We start from the raw sequence: 20,728 nt of genomic DNA, 5'->3' as shown, positions 1-20,728 counted from the left end.
TTCACGCTTGTTATGGTTCATAAATGATTTATTAATGCCTTATAGGTCTATGGAGACATCAATAAGACACATTATGGGTTGCCAGGTTATTACAAAATCCCCATTTCCTTTTGGATATATATATATATATATATATATATATATATATATATATATATATATATATATATATATATATATCTGTTGATCTGCAACAGTAAATGTTCATAAGGTGTTAAACAGATCATATGCAGCCCTTTTCTACAAGTGTGGAAATGGGCTGACCAGGCAAAGAGCTTTCAATCTAAAATGTATTCTTAAGAACTGCTCATAACAGATGTATAAAGCATAAGTGATGTTTAATTAATTATTAATACAGTCATCAGTGGAGCATCATCACCAGGGACGACGTAACGACATCCTACATCTCCAGACATACGGCGTGTTAAATATACCATATTTGACACATGTTGACAATATGAAAATAGAAATTACCAAATAAGGCAAAGACAAAGGTTGAATTCTGACAGTTTATGTTGAAAAAGAAGAGGAAAAAAAAAGTCATGCACACATTAAAATTAAGATAACTATTTGATAAGACATGATGAATCATTTAAAAATATTTTGCGTACAAATAAGAAAAGAGAAAATCATTTCAGCATATATATATATCCATGTTTCTGTCACACAGCAGATCTGTAATACAATAATATTCTTTGCTCTGATTTTACAAACGAGCTGTAATGCAGGACTATCAATACTGTGGCAGACCTGTTTCCATTTGGAATTCGAAATAGTTTCATGCTCTTTCCTCCACCGATTCATTTCTCTGGTCTGGACTAACCAAACCAATAAGACTGTCCCACAACGTCACCACCCGCCACGCTCTCTCCTTTAAGTAAACACTTGAGTCAGTGAAATCATTTGAGTTACAAACCGACACAGATCTGTACTGTAGCAGCTGAACGCCGAGGGCCAACCTCCATCGAGGCTGAAGGAATGTACCACAAATAAATAAATACTTCATTTTTCCTTCTAACAGAGAGAACAAACAAAACACGTAAAACCTTTATTTTTTTTCTTTAACAGGAAAAAAAAAAAAAAAGAGATAACACCAAAACAAGGAGTGTCAAAATCAAACAGTACCTTCAAGCTGTATAGTTTGGATAAAAGTTAGTAATTTGAGGTTTTGGTAAACAGATTGCATCGCGGTAAACATTGGCTGACATCTGCAGCTTCACGGTCTCTTGCTGCCACTACTTGAAGGAGGGTAAATTTGGCACTTTGATGCTGATGTCACCAATGTTGATGTTTCTGGGCATTTCCGGCAGGTTCATGTTCTTTACAGCTGACACGGCACGAGCAGGCGCTCCTGCAATACCGGCCTGTACACACACACACACACACACACACGCGCGCACACACACACACACACGCGCACACACACGCACGCACACACAGGCACACACACACACGCACACACACACACGCACACACGCACACACGGAGGGGTTGATAAGATACAAATCAGTGAATTAAAAAAAAACATGTTACACAACACACTGAACATCGGACACACGCACACACTGTGCTACACAAAGCACTAGACAAAAAAAATAAACAGTCAACTGCTGACAAAATGCAAAAGCACTGACAGCGACTAAGACAGACAACGTGTGCAAATGTACATTCAGATGCCTTCATAGCTTCATATGCACATGCATTAGTTGGTTCTATAATGACTTGCATCACAACCAGAGGCAATTATGAATCAACTGTGAGGACACACTGTACTAGACCATTCGCTAAAGTTTGATGTATTGAGAAGTACTGGACATTCATCCAATGGACAAACGGCTGCATTGCTTTGGAAAGTGAACCCATCGGACTCTCGAGGACCGATAAGGGCAAAAATGCAAGGAGAGAACTGGGTAAAGAGGAAAAAAATGGATTTGGATGTGAAGACGGAAATGATGTTTGGATAGATAGGTTTGTATAGAATGTGTGTGTCATATTTTGAAAACATGTCAACATACTATTAGCCATAACAATACAGGTGTTACGGTACTTCTAGTGGGTTCGATGACTTCTGGAAAAGACTACACACGACTATAGCTATCCCAATACATATTTGTGAGTGGAGGAACGAGAATATTGTGCCATTTACACAGCTAAAGTGTTAACTATTGATGACATGAGGAGGCTGTGAGTCTGGTAGTACTAAAGTACAATGGGAAATCTATTCTCAGGGACAGAGGGGGGCACTTCACTCTAACACAATGAATCTCAGTATGCAACCATTGAAGAGCAATTGAGCATTTTTTTAAAAAAGGAAAGCATCATTTTTTTTATTTAGGAACAATAAAGAACATCCGTGGAGAGTGAATGATTTGACGTTTTCGTCTCAAGTGTAAGTGCAGACATTTGAGAGTCACTGTGGTTAGAGATCCCCCGAATGAATCTTCAGCAGACAGACCCAAAAATGACCCATAGGGTTTAAGCCACCCTAGAGAGCTGTATGTTCTCATTGCCTCCGTTAGGAGCACATTCGAACGAGCAGCCCCGTAAATCATTTAGTGATATGACGCACAGAAGCTATGTCTAGAATGTGGATTTGTCCACTTCACTTGTTTTCACAAGGTTATTTCAATGGACCGCTTGTCTTATGGGGCATTCCTCCTTCTGCCAGGAATCAAGGAGACTTGTGTTAGAGGGAAAGACGACCGTGGCGTATACCGGGTGGAATGCCGATCCAGCACATGGGCTCAGTATTCAGGAGTCAGACTCGAGATATATTATTTTTCCTCACAGTGAGGTAGCCTGGAGACCCACTGTGCACGTCTATAATACTGGGTTGTTAATCAAACGCTGGGTGAGTAATGTGTGCAGAAATAGCAACGCCAGCTGTGTAGCACACGACAATGGCTTGATTCTCTGGTATATGTAAGTTACAGTTATAGAATGCTTGAGCATCACTCCATCTTCTGTCTGTGAGAGAAACCGGTGCAAAAGAAAAACGGGATAAAAAGTCTACAGTAGAGGGGTTATATTGTTGGTTTGAGGTAAACTATATGTGTGGTTTAGAGGGTGAGGCCTTAAAGGAATAAGTCATCATTTTGGGTGATGTGCTAATCTGCTTTTTAGCTGAGAAGCTTCATACCACTCTTGTGGCGCTATCGTTACAGTTACAGCTAGCTCATCTTAGCTGAGCACAAAGGCTGGAGGAAGCAGATATCTTCTTATCTACCTAAGCTAACTAGCTGCAGCTACATGTCTGCCATCTACAATATATTCTTATCTACCTAAGCTAACTAGCTGCTAGCTGTAGCTACATATCTGCCATCTACAATATATTCTTATCTACCTAAGCTAACTAGCTGCAGCTACATATCTGCCATCTACAATATCTTCTTATCTACCTAAGCTAGTTGGCTGCTAGCTGTAGCTACATATCTGCCATCTACAATATCTTCTTATCTACCTAAGCTAACTAGCTGCTAGCTGTAGCTACATATCTGCCATCTACAATATCTTCTTATCTACCTAAACTAGTTGGCTGCTAGCTGTAGCTACATATCTGCCATCTACAATATCTTCTTATCTACCTAAGCTAACTAGCTGCTAGCTGTAGCTACATATCTGCCATCTACAATATCTTCTTATCTACCTAAGCTAGTTGGCTGCTAGCTGTAGCTACATAAACATGTCCTGGTTCGGACTGCGCGAGCCGCTTTTGTGCTGGTTCGGATGCATCGGTTGAGAGGCACTATCTGGTCTATTTTCTTCAGAGATCACCATCGAACATTAATTCAGACATATCAAAGAAAATGACAGCGAAAAAGTCCATCTGTAGCTACATATCTACAATCTACCATATCTTCTCATCTAACTGCAAGAAAGCAAAGGAGCATATTTCCCAAAATGTTGAACTATTCTTTTTAGGCCAGACAAGTTTTGATAGTGGCACAGTCACAAGCTTTTGCCACAAAACAAGACAAATCTCATTAAATAATTATCATATTTTTGTTTTAAAAAATGGGCTTAAGAACAATTAAGGATCATATCAAATTAAAGTAACAGAAACCTCTCAAGCTTGTTTATATATATATATATATATATATATATATATATATATATTTATAATTCTTTAAACTACAGTGGGTGGACAATATAATAGGTACACCTGACATTATGTACAATGCACTGCCACAAACTACAGCTTCAGAAATTAGCATAGAGTTGAAGAACCGTCTCTATGACACAGTCTCAAGTAAAAGCAGCTCAACATTACAAACTTTATAGTCTTATTATATTTATTTATCTGTTGTAATAGACTGCATTATACTGTCAGCTGTTTCTATTATCCACCACCTGTACAGTCAAAACATGTTTGGGTCTGCCATAGAAGATTCCTACTGTATGTTAGTGAAGTCAGCTTGCTTTTACATGGAGGGCCTTTTGGTGAGTCTCAGGGTGCGGAGGGGATAAACTTCAGTTAAGGTTACAGTACTTGGTTGTAAATTTAGCAGTACCTGTGTCTACCTGTCCTGCCTGGTAGACTGAAAGATAAAGGTCTGTAAAGAGAGAGAAGAATGGAAAGAACTAGACAGGGTCAGGAAAAAGAGGAATGAGGAATGTTAAAGCAGATTAAAGTAATTACAGTTTATCTCCACAGGAAGAAAAATGATAGGACCTATCATAGACCACATCTTTTAAGCCAAAAATGATCTGAAGCTTTGCCCACAATCAGTCTTATCGCCAGAAATACAGATAATAATTAAGAAAGTTTGGTGAAAAAACCCATGAATGCCACTTAATGAGTCTTTGCCAGTCTGGAAGTGGAACAGCTCATTCCTTGTTCCCCCAGACACGGCCCTCTAAAAAGGACAATGCCATTTTGAATTAGCATCAGTGTGAAAAACACACACTGCGGTCTAGGGTAGGTCCAAGAGGGAAGGACGGAGCAGCTCTGATGATTGTAGAACAGTAAAGGACTCTGCTTACAGAACATCAATCAAAAAGAAGATTGGGTGTCATTAAAAGCACACAATGCAGGTCAGATTGTTAGGAAAAGTTTACTTTGTTAGCCCTTAAACTTGAATTCAAATGTTGGAGTGCACAAGTGAGGTCAGCCAGTTAAAAACCTGACAGTGTAACCCTTCACCTCCTTGTTAATAAAACACATTTCTACAACTTTGTGTAAGCGTTTCTCGATGCAAAAGTTTAAAAAAAAAGGACTCCCCAATAACTCTGCCTCAATGTTTAGACGTCATCGCAGTGCTTTGTGAGCAATTTAAAAACAAAGCCACTTAAGCTCGAGGACTGTCAGAGGCTAAAATCCATATTAGGCAAAACAGAAATGATTTCATGAAATTGTCTCTGGCTGTCTTTCTGATTAAAACGTTCCAATAAGTAAAGGAATGTTTATCTGCTCGCAGAAGCTGTATGGAAAGCAAAGCCGTGTCCTTGCATAGAGCAGATGTCTAAGCAAGGACACTGGCTTATAGATGTAACAAGAAGACACTGGGGAAAGCATTTTCACTCCAACAATAAAATAAATTCACATTCTCCTCTAGAATGATAAGAAGCCTACAACCAGCCTGTTTTCACGAAGATATGTCAAATCCACATCACTAGAAGATGGTGATTCAGTGGGTCACAGCTTCTGCACAATGGTACAGTTAAGTCTCCAATGACATATGAAGCTGTATTTCACACTGAGGGATACAGGAGAGGAGATGTTGAGTCTTGACCTGTGTTGAGAGCAGTGCAGCAGCGAGCGGGGAGGCCGAAAAATAAAAAAGTAATAAAAAGGAGCACGAACACTCAAGAGAGGAGGTGGAGAGAGCATCCACAAGGGTCACGACTGGAGAGGAGCATGCAGGTTGCAGCATACACACATGCCCGCATACGGTGCGCGGTAACGGCAGAGAGTACCGGAGGTGGGGTCAAGTCGTACAGAGCATACAGCGGACGGGGGGAGGGTCAGGCTTACCTCAGACTTCTCCATCTTGTTCTGGGAATCCACCTGCGTGATGATTTCGTTCATGTTGGTCTCCAGCACCATGCCGCCCATCACCATCTCTGCCAGGATGTTGTGGACCTGAGTATAATAATAATGAGCAATGAGCAAAATAAGCATTCATGAATTAGAACGTCTCTCCCTGACATACATTTTATAGCATTATTATTGTGTTTTACGATACCGACATTCATCATCTATTTAGATACCAGACTGTAGTTGTGGGTGCCCACAGCAGGACTTATAGTTGATGACAAATACATTAATAAACATTTATGGCTGCTTACAAGTACATTAGTGTGTTTCAAACCATGGAACACATTTCCTATCCTGCTTATAAATGTTAAATGAGGAATTGTTTTTCTTTAAAATAGAACAACATGTATTTAAATAGCTGATTTTGTGCGAGCAGCGTGAAACCCAGTGATATTCAGTTCACATCAGATCACAGAAGACAAAGAAAAGCAGCAAATCCTCCTGAAGGTGAGAATCTTTGCCATTTTTGCTTGAAAAATTACCAATACTACAAAAGAGTTGCTAAGTAATAATTCATTTATCAATTAATGGGCAAATTCACTCAGCTCTACATTGCAGCGTGTATTTAAGTTGCTTGTAAGAAGTCTCTTAAAAGATGTACAGTCATTTGTTAAACCGATGATGACTGGGCCAAATGCTCAACCACAAAATCTGGGAAATCACTGAAAATCTGTTACAACGGTTAATCTGTGACAGCACAAGCCATCAGATAAGTGTGACGCTGTAATATGAGGCAATAAAAACTCAAACTCAATCAAATATTCAAGCGGCTTTGTTAATGTGCAACACAACAAAGACAAACTGTTATAAAAGCATTTCCTACCTTGTCTACGTGGAAAATTAAGTCGAGCTCACAGACATTCTCAAAGCATTTGTCCAGCGTTTCCACAAATACCTGAAAATAGAAAGAATTTAATGTCAAACTGCAATTACTGCCTCGCAGCTGTACGCCTCCGCCAGCCAGTCATGTTTCAGTTTATATCCATGTCTTCATCACTTCATCCTATTAGATAATTGTGTCATATACATATACATACATTTTCATAATCAGCATATGAATTATTGAGTTATGGCCCAAAAAGGGGATGTGTGAAGTCACAGTGACCTTTGACCATCAAAGTCTAATCAGCTTAACTTGAGTCCAGGTGAACGCTTGTGCCTAATTCCTTCAAGGCATTCCTGAGATATTAGGCTCTCGTGAATGGACCGAACGGACGGACAACTCAAAAACATAACGTTCACGGCTGTCGCTGGCACGGAGGCATTAAAAAAACAAAAAAAACATGGAAAGTGTGACAGATACACTTTGGTTTGTGAAGCTTTTACCTGGATCAAGTCTAATATCCCGAGCTCACTCTCTGAGGAGTCCACACAAAACACAAAGTACAGTGTGGCGTAGTGTCTGTAGATCAGCCGGTAGTCCGATCCTCCAATCAGCCTGAAACACAGGGGAACAAGGAAACATCACACCTGTCCTGAGGGAATACATTACACGCAGGACCATCGGGTCGATCACCGGCAGCTGCGCATCGGCATGAAGACATGCGTCCGTGCCATTAACATGCCGTAAACATGTTATGACACAGATGTGTTCAGTCATGAGTCAACGCATGTATAGATAGGACACAGAAAAATAACAAGATATGAAAGATATGAAAGCTGGTTTGACCTCAGTGACTGTGGACATGTTGTAACTCGGCCTAATCCTGTGTAATCACACAAAGGGAAATGTGACTTAAGGGATTTTTGGTGGCTGTGATAACACTCAGTAGTTGCCTAATCCTTACACTATAATAAAAAATAACCACGTGGCTTTGCTATGGCCCAGATGTTCCTCGATAGAGAGGGGAAATAAGTGCAAGAGGAAGAGCGAGCGGTGACGTTTCCAGAGGGAAAACGACACCTACTTTGTTCCTCGTTCATGAATGATGGATGGACGTTACTATCGACTCTCATTCATAAAGCTTTCCTTCACAGCGCAAAAACGATCCAGTCGAGTATTTACTTCCAGCCATGTTTAGAACACACCGTTACCGTTGCCATGCTTACATTCCACCTTCGAGGAAGTTGCAGACGTTCTCGTCTCTTTTCGAGACCAAGTGGAAGGTTTCCCTGATGATCTGCTGCTCCGTGTCTTCACTCTGCGGAAACAACGAGGAAACAGAGAGGGTCAAAACAAAGAGGAGCTGCTGAATAATGAGCTGTTTGTGCACCTAATTGCTTCCAGTCATTTTTGACGGTTGGCGGTTTGAATAACTTGGACCCCTGGCCTCTCTTTTTCTTGAACATATTAGTTTTGAGTGAAAAAACATAATGTGTACACTCAGCGTTCTCTTTATCGTATCTAAACATGCACTAGTGCCCACAGGCTACACAGGCAGTGATGCCATTGTGCCAGCTGAACCGAGGCAGGCTCATCTTATTGTTAGCTAATGGATGAGATTAGGTTAGAAACCTCAAATATCGTCGGGCTTGTTTGCAAGCACCAAACAATTTCCTGAGCTAATAAAAGGCCAAAGGATTCAAGTCTCATTCGGTTTCTAAATGTCAGAGTTCTGCGTTATGTCATTTTGGGGATGAAACATACTGTAGGCAATAGAAATGTAAGGGGAGACACCACAGGTGAATACATTAAATATTTTAACTCATCGATAGACATGAAAATTCAGAAAATACAATAAAAAGACAATTATTGTCTGTATTACAAGTTTTCTTAAATGGTATGCTTAAATATGCAAATGAGGCAGTAGCTGATTAAACATGTGCTACGGTGCACATATTTCCATTAGAGATATGTGAACATTGGATAAAGCCAGGTTCAGGTTGTGTCATTTTCTCGACATATTACAGTCAAAGGTTATAACAGTATAACGGAGGGATTTTGGGATATCTCGGTGCTAAAATAATCAATTTCTGTCTCGTGTTTTTAGGAATAAAATGAGTCAGGCTAGGATTTTTGCTTTTTGTGTGTTTTTCTTAAGTAATAAAACAAATTGCTTTTCGCTGTGCAACCCCGTGTTGTACAACAATATCTGAAACCTTGGACCTTGGGGGGGAAAAAAAGAACAAACCAATCTGCAAAAATACCTTCAGAACATAGATAGTAATGACGCTGGAAAGTTTGGTGTATGCAAGAGCTGCTGGAGTGCAGATTTCTGGCTCAGAGTCTGAGCCTTTTAAAGATATGTTTTGTAAAATGACATTTTTTACAAAACACTACAGGGGAATAGGTCCATTTTGTTTTAGATCAACTCAGATATAACCATGGAACATTTCTAGTTCTTTACTTACATGATTATTATTTTTTTGTATTAGAAGTTTGACATTTTAAGTTTAAATATGCAAATGAGGCAACTTTAGGAAGTTGTAAAATAAAAAGTAATAAAATAAAAACCTAAATGTTTATTTTGAATGTTTTCTTTACACCAGTCTAAAGGAAGACATGTTATGGAGGCAAAATAGACAAAAATCTCCAAATTGTTCAACGCACGAGGAACAATGTTTTTGTCGGGGGCGTCTCGCCTTAAATGAAAATGCACAAACAAGTTCTGAGACGCAACAAACACGCAGTCTGAGGCTTTTAATGTAACCTTCAAATCCTCAACGGGTGTTAGAATCTGTCGTGTGTGTGCGCGCGCATCTGTAACACTGCACCAGCCCCACCAAAGGGTACCAACGTCCTGTCGGGGTGCAGAACAGGTCAGCGAGCGCGAGGAGAGAGGAGGCGGTCCAGCATGCAGCCTGCTGGAAGGCCGTGCCGGTCATGTGACTTGTAGCATGGGACCAGCAGGGATACGGCACTCATAGATCAATGACAGGGACCGAAAAAAAACAGCAGCATCTTTTTAGAACTTCTCGAACCGATGTTTCTGGTGGTGGGGCCTCATATTACCACAGGAGATATAGTCCCTTACAACTTCATTATAGTGCGTTACAAACCATGTAGTTGTTTGTATACTGCTTCTGAATACTAAATAAGGGGATTTAAATAAAGTTACAGAAGTTCAAAGCTTCACACAATATTCCTAACACTAATATTTGCAGCTCTAACCTTGTCACTTGCTGTAAATATTGGATTTATTTTTGCAAGTTACTGCTAAAAGAAGTTTTCACAGCTACTAGAATGTGTGAAACATTAGACCCGGCCAGCCAGAACGCCGACACCTCGGCTCTTAATACAACAGATGGTGTCTACATAGGCTGCTTATAATCCAATCACGTTCAATGTATCCTCCTGAATCTCAATAAGTAGATATTAAACCACGCTAGATGAAACAACACTGTTCACCCTCGTGATTTTAAGTGCAGGGAATGTGCCTGCACTTTTTTTTTTTATTATAAATAATTTGTTCATGAAACAATTGTGACAAATTCCAATCACTGTGTTCTGACCTGCTGTCTGAATTCTAGACCAGACACCGTGCTATTCTAATTGATTCATTGTATTGCAACACTTTTTGGCTCCAGCTTCTCAGATGCAAAGATTTGCTGCTTTTCTTTGTTTTGTAATGAGTGAACAACATATTTAGGTTTTCTTAATAGATGTTTGGACAAAATAGAAAGATGTCTCAGAAGTTCAATTGATAATTAAAATAATTGTTAAAAAATATATTTTCATCTTACTCACATAAATTCAGTGGTGAAAGAAGTATTCATACCTTGTATTTGAAAAAAGTAGCAATATCTTAGTGTAGACGTACTGCTACAAGTAACAAGTTGTTGTAAAACTCATGCATTCAAAGCAAAACTAATAGCTACAAAATATAATTATCTTACCCTTTAATAATACTTCATAATATGTTTGTTGATTTTGTACTACAGTATCTGCAAAGATACTGGTAACTTGAGTTATGAAATAAATGCAGTGTAGTACAACAATATTTCCTCTAAATTGTAGTGGAGTAAAAGTATAAAGTAGCAGAAAATTGAAATACTCAAGTTACGTACAAGTACTTCAGGATAGACCTCAAGTACAGTACTTGGGTACACACAAAGAAACCTCAAACCTCGCATTTGTGAAGTAGTTTCTTAAAGGACATCTAACGGTTCACACAGTTGCTAATTAATCAAGTTGCTATGTCCAAGTCACCTTGCTATTGTGGCAGCAATATCAAAGAACGGGCCTGCAGCCAACCGTGAGATATAAATCCAATTATGAGAACAAGCAAACGCAGCTTGCCCAACAAAAGGATATTACATAACCTGGTATATAAGTTACCTGCTCGTCGGCGGAGCAGGTGTGTAAACTTCACTCCAAGCTAAAGATAATGGAGCTAATTGAAGCGCTGAAAGGCCGCTGGTGAGAGCACGAGACCCTCACGAGGGAGTTATTAAAGTCATGTGACACAAACAGAGTGACCTCACTTCGCTGGGTTTCACCAGCTGCACTTTACACGATAATTTGGCCACAGTCCTGTTCGCACAGGCTCCATAAGGAATGCGATAGCTTCGCTTCGGCTCGTGCGTGTTTAATTATTCATATATATTTTTTTAAAGGGTTCAGACTGACATCTTATACACGGGGGGGCAGTCAGAAACAACAGCACATCACGGGGCGCTTGTGAAGTAGCCTGAACACACCTTCCCATTCAAACAGTGTGCGACAACATGACATGAACGCATTTTTTAAAGGTATAGCCTATCTACATCCGCCTCGCTTTGCTTTAAGAAAACATAAAGTGTCTTAAGCCACAGCTCGCTATTTTTTTTATTCACTGCCGCCTGTCACAACCTCTATGAACGATAAGATGTGTAAATAATGAACATGTTACTCACATAATGCTCGTAGAATTTAGAAAGCCTCGGTTTCCCATGGTTGTTGAATATTAAAATGGCTTTAATCATGACTGTAGCTGAGTGCAAGGAGGCGGGGGGAACAGAAAGGGGTCAGTCTGCGGAAGACTGTAGACCGTCGACTCCCGTGAACCCAGATCCGAATGAGGGTTCAGGACTAAATCCCGTCTCGATTTAAAGGTAATACGGGATAGCTTCGAGCTACACGCTGCTACTCCTCCATCGTCTCTTTACGGAAATATTCCACGTCAAAGGACCAGTCATGCTCTCCTCCTCCTCCTCCTGCTGGTACGGCGGCCGCGGTGGTTCAAACCGAACCTCCGTCTGGCGCTGCAAACCGCAGAGGGGAAATGTGATTATTTATTGCTGATGATTATACTGATGATACTTGGATCACCCATGCAGTGGTTTGGGTTTGACTGTGTCTTTGTCTCAATTTCATGTGTTTTGTCAAAGATGTATTAATTCTTATTGCGTCCCCTTGTTCTTCTTAATGTTTTGATTAGGTCTTATGTATATGATTTATGCTACACCATTTATTTTTGTTCTTTATTTAATTTTAAGTGGCAACTAGTTTTGACCCCTAAAATGTGAAAAAAAAATGTAAAGAACAATTACATTTTTATTCAATTTGCCCATGTATAGATACCTATGTGCTGTTGTTTGTTTTGGCTAGTTAGCAAATAACACCTGCAGTCACTTTATTACACTATCAATTGATCCTGTTCCCATTCTAGTATTTAATAACACATCAATTTCAACAATTCAAATGTTTTTTCCAGAGTTTTTTGTAAACACAGTGAATATTGTATGTGTGAAGCATGCTATGGTAATATATTAGTAAGAATAATTATCATCATCATCTAACATTGCAGAATAGGGGAATACGCAAACAAAAGTCTGAATTCACACATAATAGCTCTAGGATTGTATTTAATAATACGGTAAAAAAAAAGAATAATTATAAGGGAAGTTTTTCGTGCTTTTTTGTTACAGAGATGTTTTAGAAATACTTACAAAATAAGAAAAAGTCTGCAGTTGGGAACATTTTTTGTTCTTTATTTATGGAAATATTTCCCCAGTCAGACGAAAACAACACGTGGATTTAAGCAATCTATGAACATCAGCACCTCATTCATTTTCCACATTAAAGTTACATTAGTTTTTTGGAAAACCAGTTTAGATGTAATTTTCCATCAAACCAAGAGCATCAGTTTAATATCCACCATCAGCGGTACTAAATGGGTAGAGTTGGTTTAACTTTTAGCCACAAGGTGGAGCCTCAGCACATCTGCTGTTGATGATGTGGCATCTTAGAGGACAACTTGTAAAAACCTCTGAGGCAAAGAACATTCTTTACTTTTTCTGCAGTCTGTTACCATGCAAGACCTGCATGTCTTCCTGCAGCCAGAAGGATTTCCCCCCGACTCAAGTTGAGTTTTAACAGTGGTTTGGACCCTAACCTGTGGTCACCAGTAAAATGTTGATGATTTAAATTCATCCTTTTCTGAAAAAGGGTGAAAAGTGTGCAGCTCTCAAGCAAACACTATATCCCTCTGATTACTCTAACATTCCAAAGTGTCCTCGAGCAAGACATTGCACTGAAAGTCTCACACCTGACACCCTGACACCTAGAGTGATATTTGATATATTTCTGAGCAACCACTGGTCCACAGCTTGGAGGAACAAAACACTTTTTATATCTGCACCACATGACCCACAGTAACCTCTATCAAATACTGTGGAAGTTTCCACTGACATGTTGCATCCCTTCAGTCCTCGTCTGTACTTTCAGCGGGTGGAGCCCCTCAAACGACCCCGTATATTTATGTGAAGGAATCCGATGTATGAACGAGAATGATTTATGATTCAGTGCAAGCTGAGAGAGCTGGACTGGTTGACACACGGTGCCAAGACAATGCCCAAAACCGTGATATAAAAAAAAGACAATGCACAGGATCATCTCTCCTTGTGTCTGACTGCCCGTCTGCGTCTGATTTACTACATTATTCTGTCCCAAAGTTACATTTTTAACGTTACTCAGTTTGTCTCCTGTTGCTTACTGCTCTCAGGTCAGTGATCTGGGGCTGAAGATAGAAACGGTGCAATGATACAGTAATAACTACCCAAGATGCAGCAGCTCCAATGAGGACTTTTATTTCTGACCCTTGCATTTCACTGATAGTGGGCTATCCCTTTCACTTTTTATTTGCTCCTTTCATTGAATTGGCTTTATTAGTATTGTTTACTAATGTTTCCCTCACACCCTGCATGTCTTTATGGAATCATCTCGTTCGTCAAGATTCCTAAGTGAGGAGACAAGGACAAGGACACACGGGCCAGTTCCTATTTGGATCTAGCAAAGCATCTGCAGTGTTAATCAATCACTTTCCCATTGTCCTGATCTTCCCTTTGTTTTGATGTGACACCATTCAACCTTGTTCCCACCCCCACCCACACACACACACTTTTATTTTTCCAACCCCACTTTGTTTGTGAGCCTCACACACACCTTGTGCAGTGTGTCGATGACTGAGTTTCTGGAGGAGAGGGCCCACAAAACAACAACACAAAACGAGACTGGACATCTATTGTGGGAGAAATGGCTCAGGGAGAAAGAGGGAGAGAGGGAGGGGGGAGGGGGGGGGTTGTGTTTGTGGCAACGTGGTGGAATTGGACTCAGAGAGGATTAGTCCAAGTTGCCTGCAAATGACTGCATATGTGTTTGAGTGAAAGCATGCAAAAGAAATGTATATAGACAATATGTTATTTCTAGTGAGCGAGTGTGATGAAGAGGCATCCGCGTTTATTCTATTATCGGCAATATTTCATTCTGCGCTCATGATGAAAATGTATTTAAATTACACTGCGTGCTGTGGGCGTCTACCTTCTCCCATAATGGTACAGTCCAACACCAGCTCGCCCCCAAATTGCAGCCCCAGCCTATAAAAAGTAAAGGACTCGGCCGAGAGTTTGTATAAGAGAAATCTGTTGTTTTTAACTGAGGAAGAACTATCTGAAACCAGTACCCCCCTCCCCCCCACTCCGCAGAGAGATGGAGCACACCGAGGTGGTGAAGCCAGAAACTCTGGACGACCTGATCCAAACCCTGCACAAAATCTTCGAGAGCGACTGCATCAACGTTGAGGAGGTCCAAGACATAATGGAAGCATATGAGAGCAACCCTCAGGAGTGGATGAAATATGCAAAGATTGACCAGTACAGGTAAAAATAAAAAAACAGAAAACAAGCTCGCGATTCGCAATGCTTCGGGTATTGTTCAGCAATTTACGAATCAGTTATTACTCATGTATGATGCAGCTGCACTTTGAACTGTCGCTGTCTGTCACCTTGGCCTACTGTGCTTTTGTTTGAACTATAGTCCAAATGTTTGTTTGTTTCCCAATCATATATTTTACTTTTGTTCTTATTGTGTCTGTATTTTATGCCTGCTGCTTTTACTTTTGATTGGGGGGGAAAAAACACTTTTTTCTGGCTGCTCTAGAAAAACAAACTGCCCTTGATAAAAAAAGGGAATTTATTAGGTTATTTATATTTATAACATTGATACTATCAGTCTAAATGTTTATAATTACATAAAAAAACATCGTTCTTACATTTGAATGAAAACCATCTTGTGGTTGTCATACAAAATAGCAATATGGTCACATGTTATTTAAAGATAAGAGAGAGAGAGAGAGATAGAGAGAGAGAGAGAGAGAGAGAGAGAGAGAGAGAGAGAGAGAGAGAGAGAGAGAGAGAGAGAGAGAGAGAGAGAGAGAGAACTAACAAACTGAATTCCTATTCAACATTGAGCTGATAGCCTCAAACAAACCAGTTTATTCTAAATGTGTTATCTCCACAGCAGAGTGGCTTCTCACTGCAAAATATGGGTGCTCTGTTCGGACGTGTTCAATGGCTCCAGTGTTTTGATTAGTTTCGGGGAGGGGTGGGGGTTAACGGAGGGAGGGTGAGCGGGCGCTCCAATCAACACCGAGAACGGACGCACACCCGCGATGACTGGGACCCGGATGACTGGGACCGCCTGTTGTCCGCACATTGAGCCGCAGCTGCCTCGAAAACATTTGGTTACTGACGGAATAGCACAGAGTAGGAACAAAAATACCAATATTTACAGTCCGAGCAAGGACTGTCCGATGACATTTTGTTGTCTGCTAAGTAATCCCACAATAGGTTCACTGTGTGGAATACTGGAGGTGGCTCTATAAATGAAAATCAAGTTTAACATTCTTATCAAATAAACCTCATGATGGTTGACTATTGGTGCTCACATTGATAGTTTGTCCTAAAAACGAGTCAACATTATTGATTATTGGAATTTATTATTCAGTGAAAAGCAGCATGTCAGCATAATATGTGTTCCCCCCTCATTTAACATTAACATTACCTGAACATTTAATTAACATTTTGGAATGAACGCTTATCTCTGGACTCCTTTGAGACTTTGTTATGAGCCGGATGTCTCCTCGTTCTTTTGGGGTTTTTTTTTGAGCAAATCGTCCTCTCTTGCAGGTACACAAGGAACTTGGTTGACGAGGGCAACGGGAAGTTCAATCTCATGATTCTGTGCTGGGGAGAAGGCCACGGCAGGTGAGACGCTCATTTATTACAAAAATATGATCACGCTGTGTTTTTGTCATCGCAATAAGGAATCAGCAAGCTCTCACAGATCACCGCCAATTAAAACCTATTATGGCCGTTGCATAAAGCCATTAACTCTTTATCTTCTGTGGAAATTCAAGTCGATAGAGATAAGACGGGGCTGTGTGCAGACAGACTGGAAGTTATGTAAATGTTATTTCATGATATCTGTCGCATGTCTCACTATGTCAGCAAACGCCACCTGAACCAAACGCCTGTAGAGACGCACTGATCCATTTAAGTCTGTTATCATGATAACATCTATGTCTTTATATGATTGACTACATAGTATTTGACCAGCAGATAGCACTAACAGGATTGACGGTTACACACATGGCCGGTAACCACAATTCACAAGAGCGGCCAGAAAAAAGTTATGCAATTGTTGACTCATTACTCAAAAAGATTATAATGAGACAGCATCTGCCGCTCTGGAGGAACAACGTGCATGTCATGACACAAGGAAGAAGAGATCTGGAGTTCCTGAAAAGGGTCTCACCTTGTGTCAGAATCCCATAAATGTTTCTTTTTGGTCATAAAGAGAAGTGTATTTCTTCTCAGTGTTCTGACACTGTGTTCTTGTGCGTTTTCCGTACGATTTGCAGCAGCATCCACGACCACACAGACTCCCATTGTTTCATGAAGCTGCTGCAGGGTCAGCTGAAGGAGACGCTGTTTGACTGGCCGGACAGTAAATCACAAGGGGACATGGTCCAGAAGTCACAGAGGATTCTCCAGGAGAACAAGGTTGCTTACATAAACGGTGAGAAACCGGACTGTGCGCTGATTGTGTCTTTGCTTTTTGAAGAGAGAATCACCCTTCTTCAGAAATGTATGCATCTTGATTCTGTTACAGTAATGCTTGTTTGTTTGTTTGGGGGCAAGGTGCGATAGTGATTCTTCATAAAGTGCTGCAGGGATGACGTATTCTTTGTAGGCCGTAACCGGAAGTTAGCACCGCACCGGTTCCGTCGACAAAAATCCGATGGCACATTTCCATTGGGTTTTGGATTATTTCAGAAAATAAACTCTGTGGCAATCAAACGTTTACGTTTTGTTCAGCAAGATAACCGTCACAGATGAATACGGCTTTAGTGATTTTTGAAGCATTAATGCAGTTGTCAGAAGTAAAAAGCTAACATTTAGCCATTTAACCGCCCTTTTTCAGACACGTAAAAGCCTCAAAACCAGCGAGAGGGGTATTTACTGATGTATTTTGTTATATCGTAGAACAAAACGTTAAAATATCTTGAGCTTGTGTTAACCGCAGACCAGGCAAAACCCATTAAAAAAACCCATTGACTTCAAAACAAAGGAATACAGAAGAAATGCTAGCATACATTTCACATTATTATATGTTCAGAACAATGAAATAATTGTTCTTTACACGTACTGTCCCACATGAGATATGTATTATCTCTGAAACAGTCGGGACTAAGTGTGTCACTTTTTACAGCGCAGAGTGATACTGAAGTGTCCTACCTCTGCAGCTTGTCAAAACAGGACTGTAACCGGAACAGCGAGTTCTGACTTTGAATAGTTGGTCTCTCTCTTAAAATCTCTGCTGACTTGAGTATTTCCTCAAACCCATCAGAGCCCTGGTGGGATGTTTGGTCTCACTGCCAGGAGCGGCCCGCAAGCCAGATTTCACAGCATTCCAGTGGCAAACGCTGTCTGAATATGTTTGTCCTTGTTCGTGCGTTTGCACATTTCAGACTCCATTGGCCTGCATCGTGTGGAAAACGGCAGCCACACAGAGTGCGCAGCCAGTTTGCACCTGTACAGTCCACCCTTCCAGACCTGCCAGACCTTTGACCAGCGGACGGGGCACAAGAACACGGTGAAGATGACTTTCTGGAGCAAATACGGAGAGAGGACTCCATTTGTAAGAGACTTTTTTTTTTTATGGCTTTGATACATATTCAATGGGAATGTACAGTAACCAAAGAGAATGGTTTCTTGGTCTTTGGACAGCCAAAGCTTGCAAAGTCAAATTCTGTAGGTGGACGTTATGATTGTGGGAAGTTAAACCCAAAGATGTGTGATATTACATACACAGTACAAAACAAACGTTTTAATCATAGCATTGCATGCAAAACACTGACAGCCTAAATGTATATATTACTACATACGACCACCACACACAGGACCACTCAGACGTCCTCACCCCACTCTGCCTCATGAGCAGGAAGTGGGAGGTTTTTATGGCATGTTGATACTCTCATTAAGCACGGCCTATGAGCAATTAAAGCAGCACCCTTTGGAGATTTAAGGATTTAATAGAAAGTTTCCATTTGCTATCCATGACATGTGTTTCCAGTTGCTGCTGTTTCAGCAAAACTGTTGCTTTGGCAGGCAAGAAATGGTGTCGCCGTTTAAAAAAACAAATGTTTATGTTCAGGGACAAAAGAATGAACTTTTTAGATATGGTGTTTCCTTTTGAAATTAAAATTGTTGTGAAATGACGAATGAAAGTAGCACAAGGATGTGAAAACAAGAGCGCCTGCGCTATAGGACCTCCGCCACCGACAGTGGCCTTATCGGAAACATACAGGTTGTATAAGCACACCTTGCCCAAGTCAGTGCATTGGATTGCAACACCAAACAGAGGAGATAAGATAGCAGAAGTACTGTAAGGGAGCACACAGCGAACTTAACTCGCGATATACGCCCCTCGCTCTCGACAGCGGTCTGAGGTTGCTGTTGTTTTTCTGGATGGACGAGCGATTAGGTGCCGTATCACATCGGAAAACGTGAGGTCCAGATTAGGAACCTGACTGAATAACCCTGTTTTGGCTCGGGCTTACTGAAAGGCGAAGGGACATGTGTAATTCTGTGACTAATGATCTGACCTCTTGGTCTGTTTTTTCTTCTCAGGAATCCACAATCTCACAAGAGAACAACTAACGGTCACCAAAGGAGGCTCCGGGTGGCGAAGGCATTTAAAATGACAATGTTGTGAAATTGATTCGAGGGGAAACTGCTGGGGGAGGCGAAATGTGGACCTGCTATGACTAAGCAACCCATTTAGAAATCAGGAGCGGGCCGGTTCAAAAGGACAACCCAGTAATTAGAATGGCTTTATCGCTTGCCCAGTGTGAGCTTGGCAAATACTGATGAGCACAGGACGAATGCATGAATAGGCTCGGACATGGATTGAATCTGCCTTTTGTTTGCTGGGCCTGAGGAGACCCTTTCCCAATAACAACATTCCTGTTTATCCACGAACCTGTGTAACCACACTTTTGTAAAGTTATGGCCCATAGTCAGAGAGTAGAGCTTCAGCATTTAAAAAAAAAAAAAAAAAAAGTGTGTGTGTTTGGGTGGGTGGGGGTGGGGGGGGGGATATTGCTGTTATAGTGTTTTACATAAAGGGCAGTGTTTTACATTTTATATCTCAAGAAAAGGAAAAAAAAACAGTTCTGCAATCAACAGTTTTGTTATCGATGGAGCACTTTTATAGCTGTATTTTACTGTCAATTTATGCCACTCAAAATTGTCTTAACACCTGTTGAAAATGGTAAAGTGTAACATCGTTTGTATAACCCAATTACAAAGAAAAAAGTTTGTCCCATTTGCATTCGGAAAAAAGAAAATGTAAAGCTTTAGAGTTGTGATGTTTTTTGTGCGATGGTTGTAATTTATTTGCAGGAGAGAGAGAGAGAGTTTAAATCGGCACGCCTCTGTGTCACTCCTAAATGTATTCATACTCTGACCAGTAGGAGCCTTTTTGTGTTACTAGCGGACGACGTGTTTCGATGAAACTCAAACCTTTTCTCAGGATTTTGGCATATTCTAATTGTAGCTGTATTTATATATAGTGCGTAGCTTTCACAGCATGGCGCCTCTCGTGGCACTGTCAAAATGATTTCCGCGATGCAGTAAAAGGATAACTCTGGCCATAACTGTTGACCAATAAACACCATTACCCTTTCACAGAACCTCATGTTGTGTTGTCTTCATTTGTTTGGTCATGAATTCTATGTGTCTCATACCGTGTGCAGGGAGCACATGACATGCATGGAGCTTGTTTGTGCAAAATGCATGCATTCATGTGGGCCTTCTGGTGTGGCTGCTGGGTGTTATCGTGCACATTTGTTAGCTTTAGCACCTCTCACTGATATATATAAATGATATACTATATATAGTAAGTGCTGGCTGGCAACCCCTAATGGTTAGTTAATAGTCACATAAAAGTACATTGCAGTCATTGTGCAGCAATTTATCTACAGATAA

The 20,728-nt window shown here is 40.6% G+C and overlaps 2 protein-coding genes across 3 annotated transcripts; one reads left to right on the top strand and one right to left on the bottom strand.

Annotated features, from left to right (window-relative positions):
* Positions 1–277: 277 nt before the first annotated feature.
* ap3s1 (adaptor related protein complex 3 subunit sigma 1) lies at positions 278–12,094 on the bottom strand. Of its 2 annotated transcripts, XM_079161450.1 has the most exons (7): positions 11,813–12,094; positions 8,087–8,178; positions 7,364–7,475; positions 6,861–6,932; positions 5,975–6,082; positions 4,512–4,553; positions 1,255–1,364 (listed from the first exon to the last, which is right to left on the bottom strand). In XM_079161450.1, the coding sequence occupies exons 1-6, from the start codon at positions 11,879–11,881 to the stop codon at positions 4,518–4,520; spliced, it is 489 nt and encodes a 162-aa protein (XP_079017576.1). In that variant the 5' UTR covers positions 11,882–12,094; the 3' UTR covers positions 1,255–1,364; positions 4,512–4,517. The 2 variants fall into 2 exon arrangements, with proteins under 2 accessions (XP_079017575.1, XP_079017576.1); XM_079161449.1 differs by lacking the exon at positions 4,512–4,553 and having other exon boundaries at positions 278–1,364.
* Positions 12,095–14,807: 2,713 nt separating this feature from the next.
* cdo1 (cysteine dioxygenase, type I) lies at positions 14,808–20,433 on the top strand. Its single transcript, XM_079160757.1, has 5 exons — positions 14,808–15,055; positions 16,364–16,441; positions 17,098–17,255; positions 18,208–18,377; positions 19,370–20,433. The coding sequence occupies exons 1-5, from the start codon at positions 14,886–14,888 to the stop codon at positions 19,397–19,399; spliced, it is 606 nt and encodes a 201-aa protein (XP_079016883.1). The 5' UTR covers positions 14,808–14,885; the 3' UTR covers positions 19,400–20,433.
* Positions 20,434–20,728: the final 295 nt, after the last annotated feature.

This window comes from Pholis gunnellus (genome assembly GCF_910591455.1).
Source record: "Pholis gunnellus genome assembly, chromosome: 6".
Classification (NCBI taxonomy): domain Eukaryota; kingdom Metazoa; phylum Chordata; class Actinopteri; order Perciformes; family Pholidae; genus Pholis; species Pholis gunnellus.
This window is presented reverse-complemented; position numbering and strand designations above follow the sequence as displayed.

Bases quoted from the DNA above. Each gene is read 5' to 3' on its own strand.
- ap3s1 (XM_079161449.1), bottom strand. From the start codon at position 11,881: ATGATTAAAGCCATTTTAATATTCAACAACCATGGGAAACCGAGGCTT. The intron at 8,179-11,812 runs GTGAGTAACATG...TTGTTTCCGCAG, and splicing joins CTAAATTCTACGAGCATTAT to AGTGAAGACACGGAGCAGCA. The intron at 6,083-6,860 runs GTAGGAAATGCT...TATTATACTCAG, and splicing joins TAATTTTCCACGTAGACAAG to GTCCACAACATCCTGGCAGA.
- cdo1 (XM_079160757.1), top strand. From the start codon at position 14,886: ATGGAGCACACCGAGGTGGTGAAGCCAGAAACTCTGGACGACCTGATC. The intron at 15,056-16,363 runs GTAAAAATAAAA...CCTCTCTTGCAG, and splicing joins GCAAAGATTGACCAGTACAG to GTACACAAGGAACTTGGTTG. The intron at 17,256-18,207 runs GTGAGAAACCGG...TGCACATTTCAG, and splicing joins CAAGGTTGCTTACATAAACG to ACTCCATTGGCCTGCATCGT.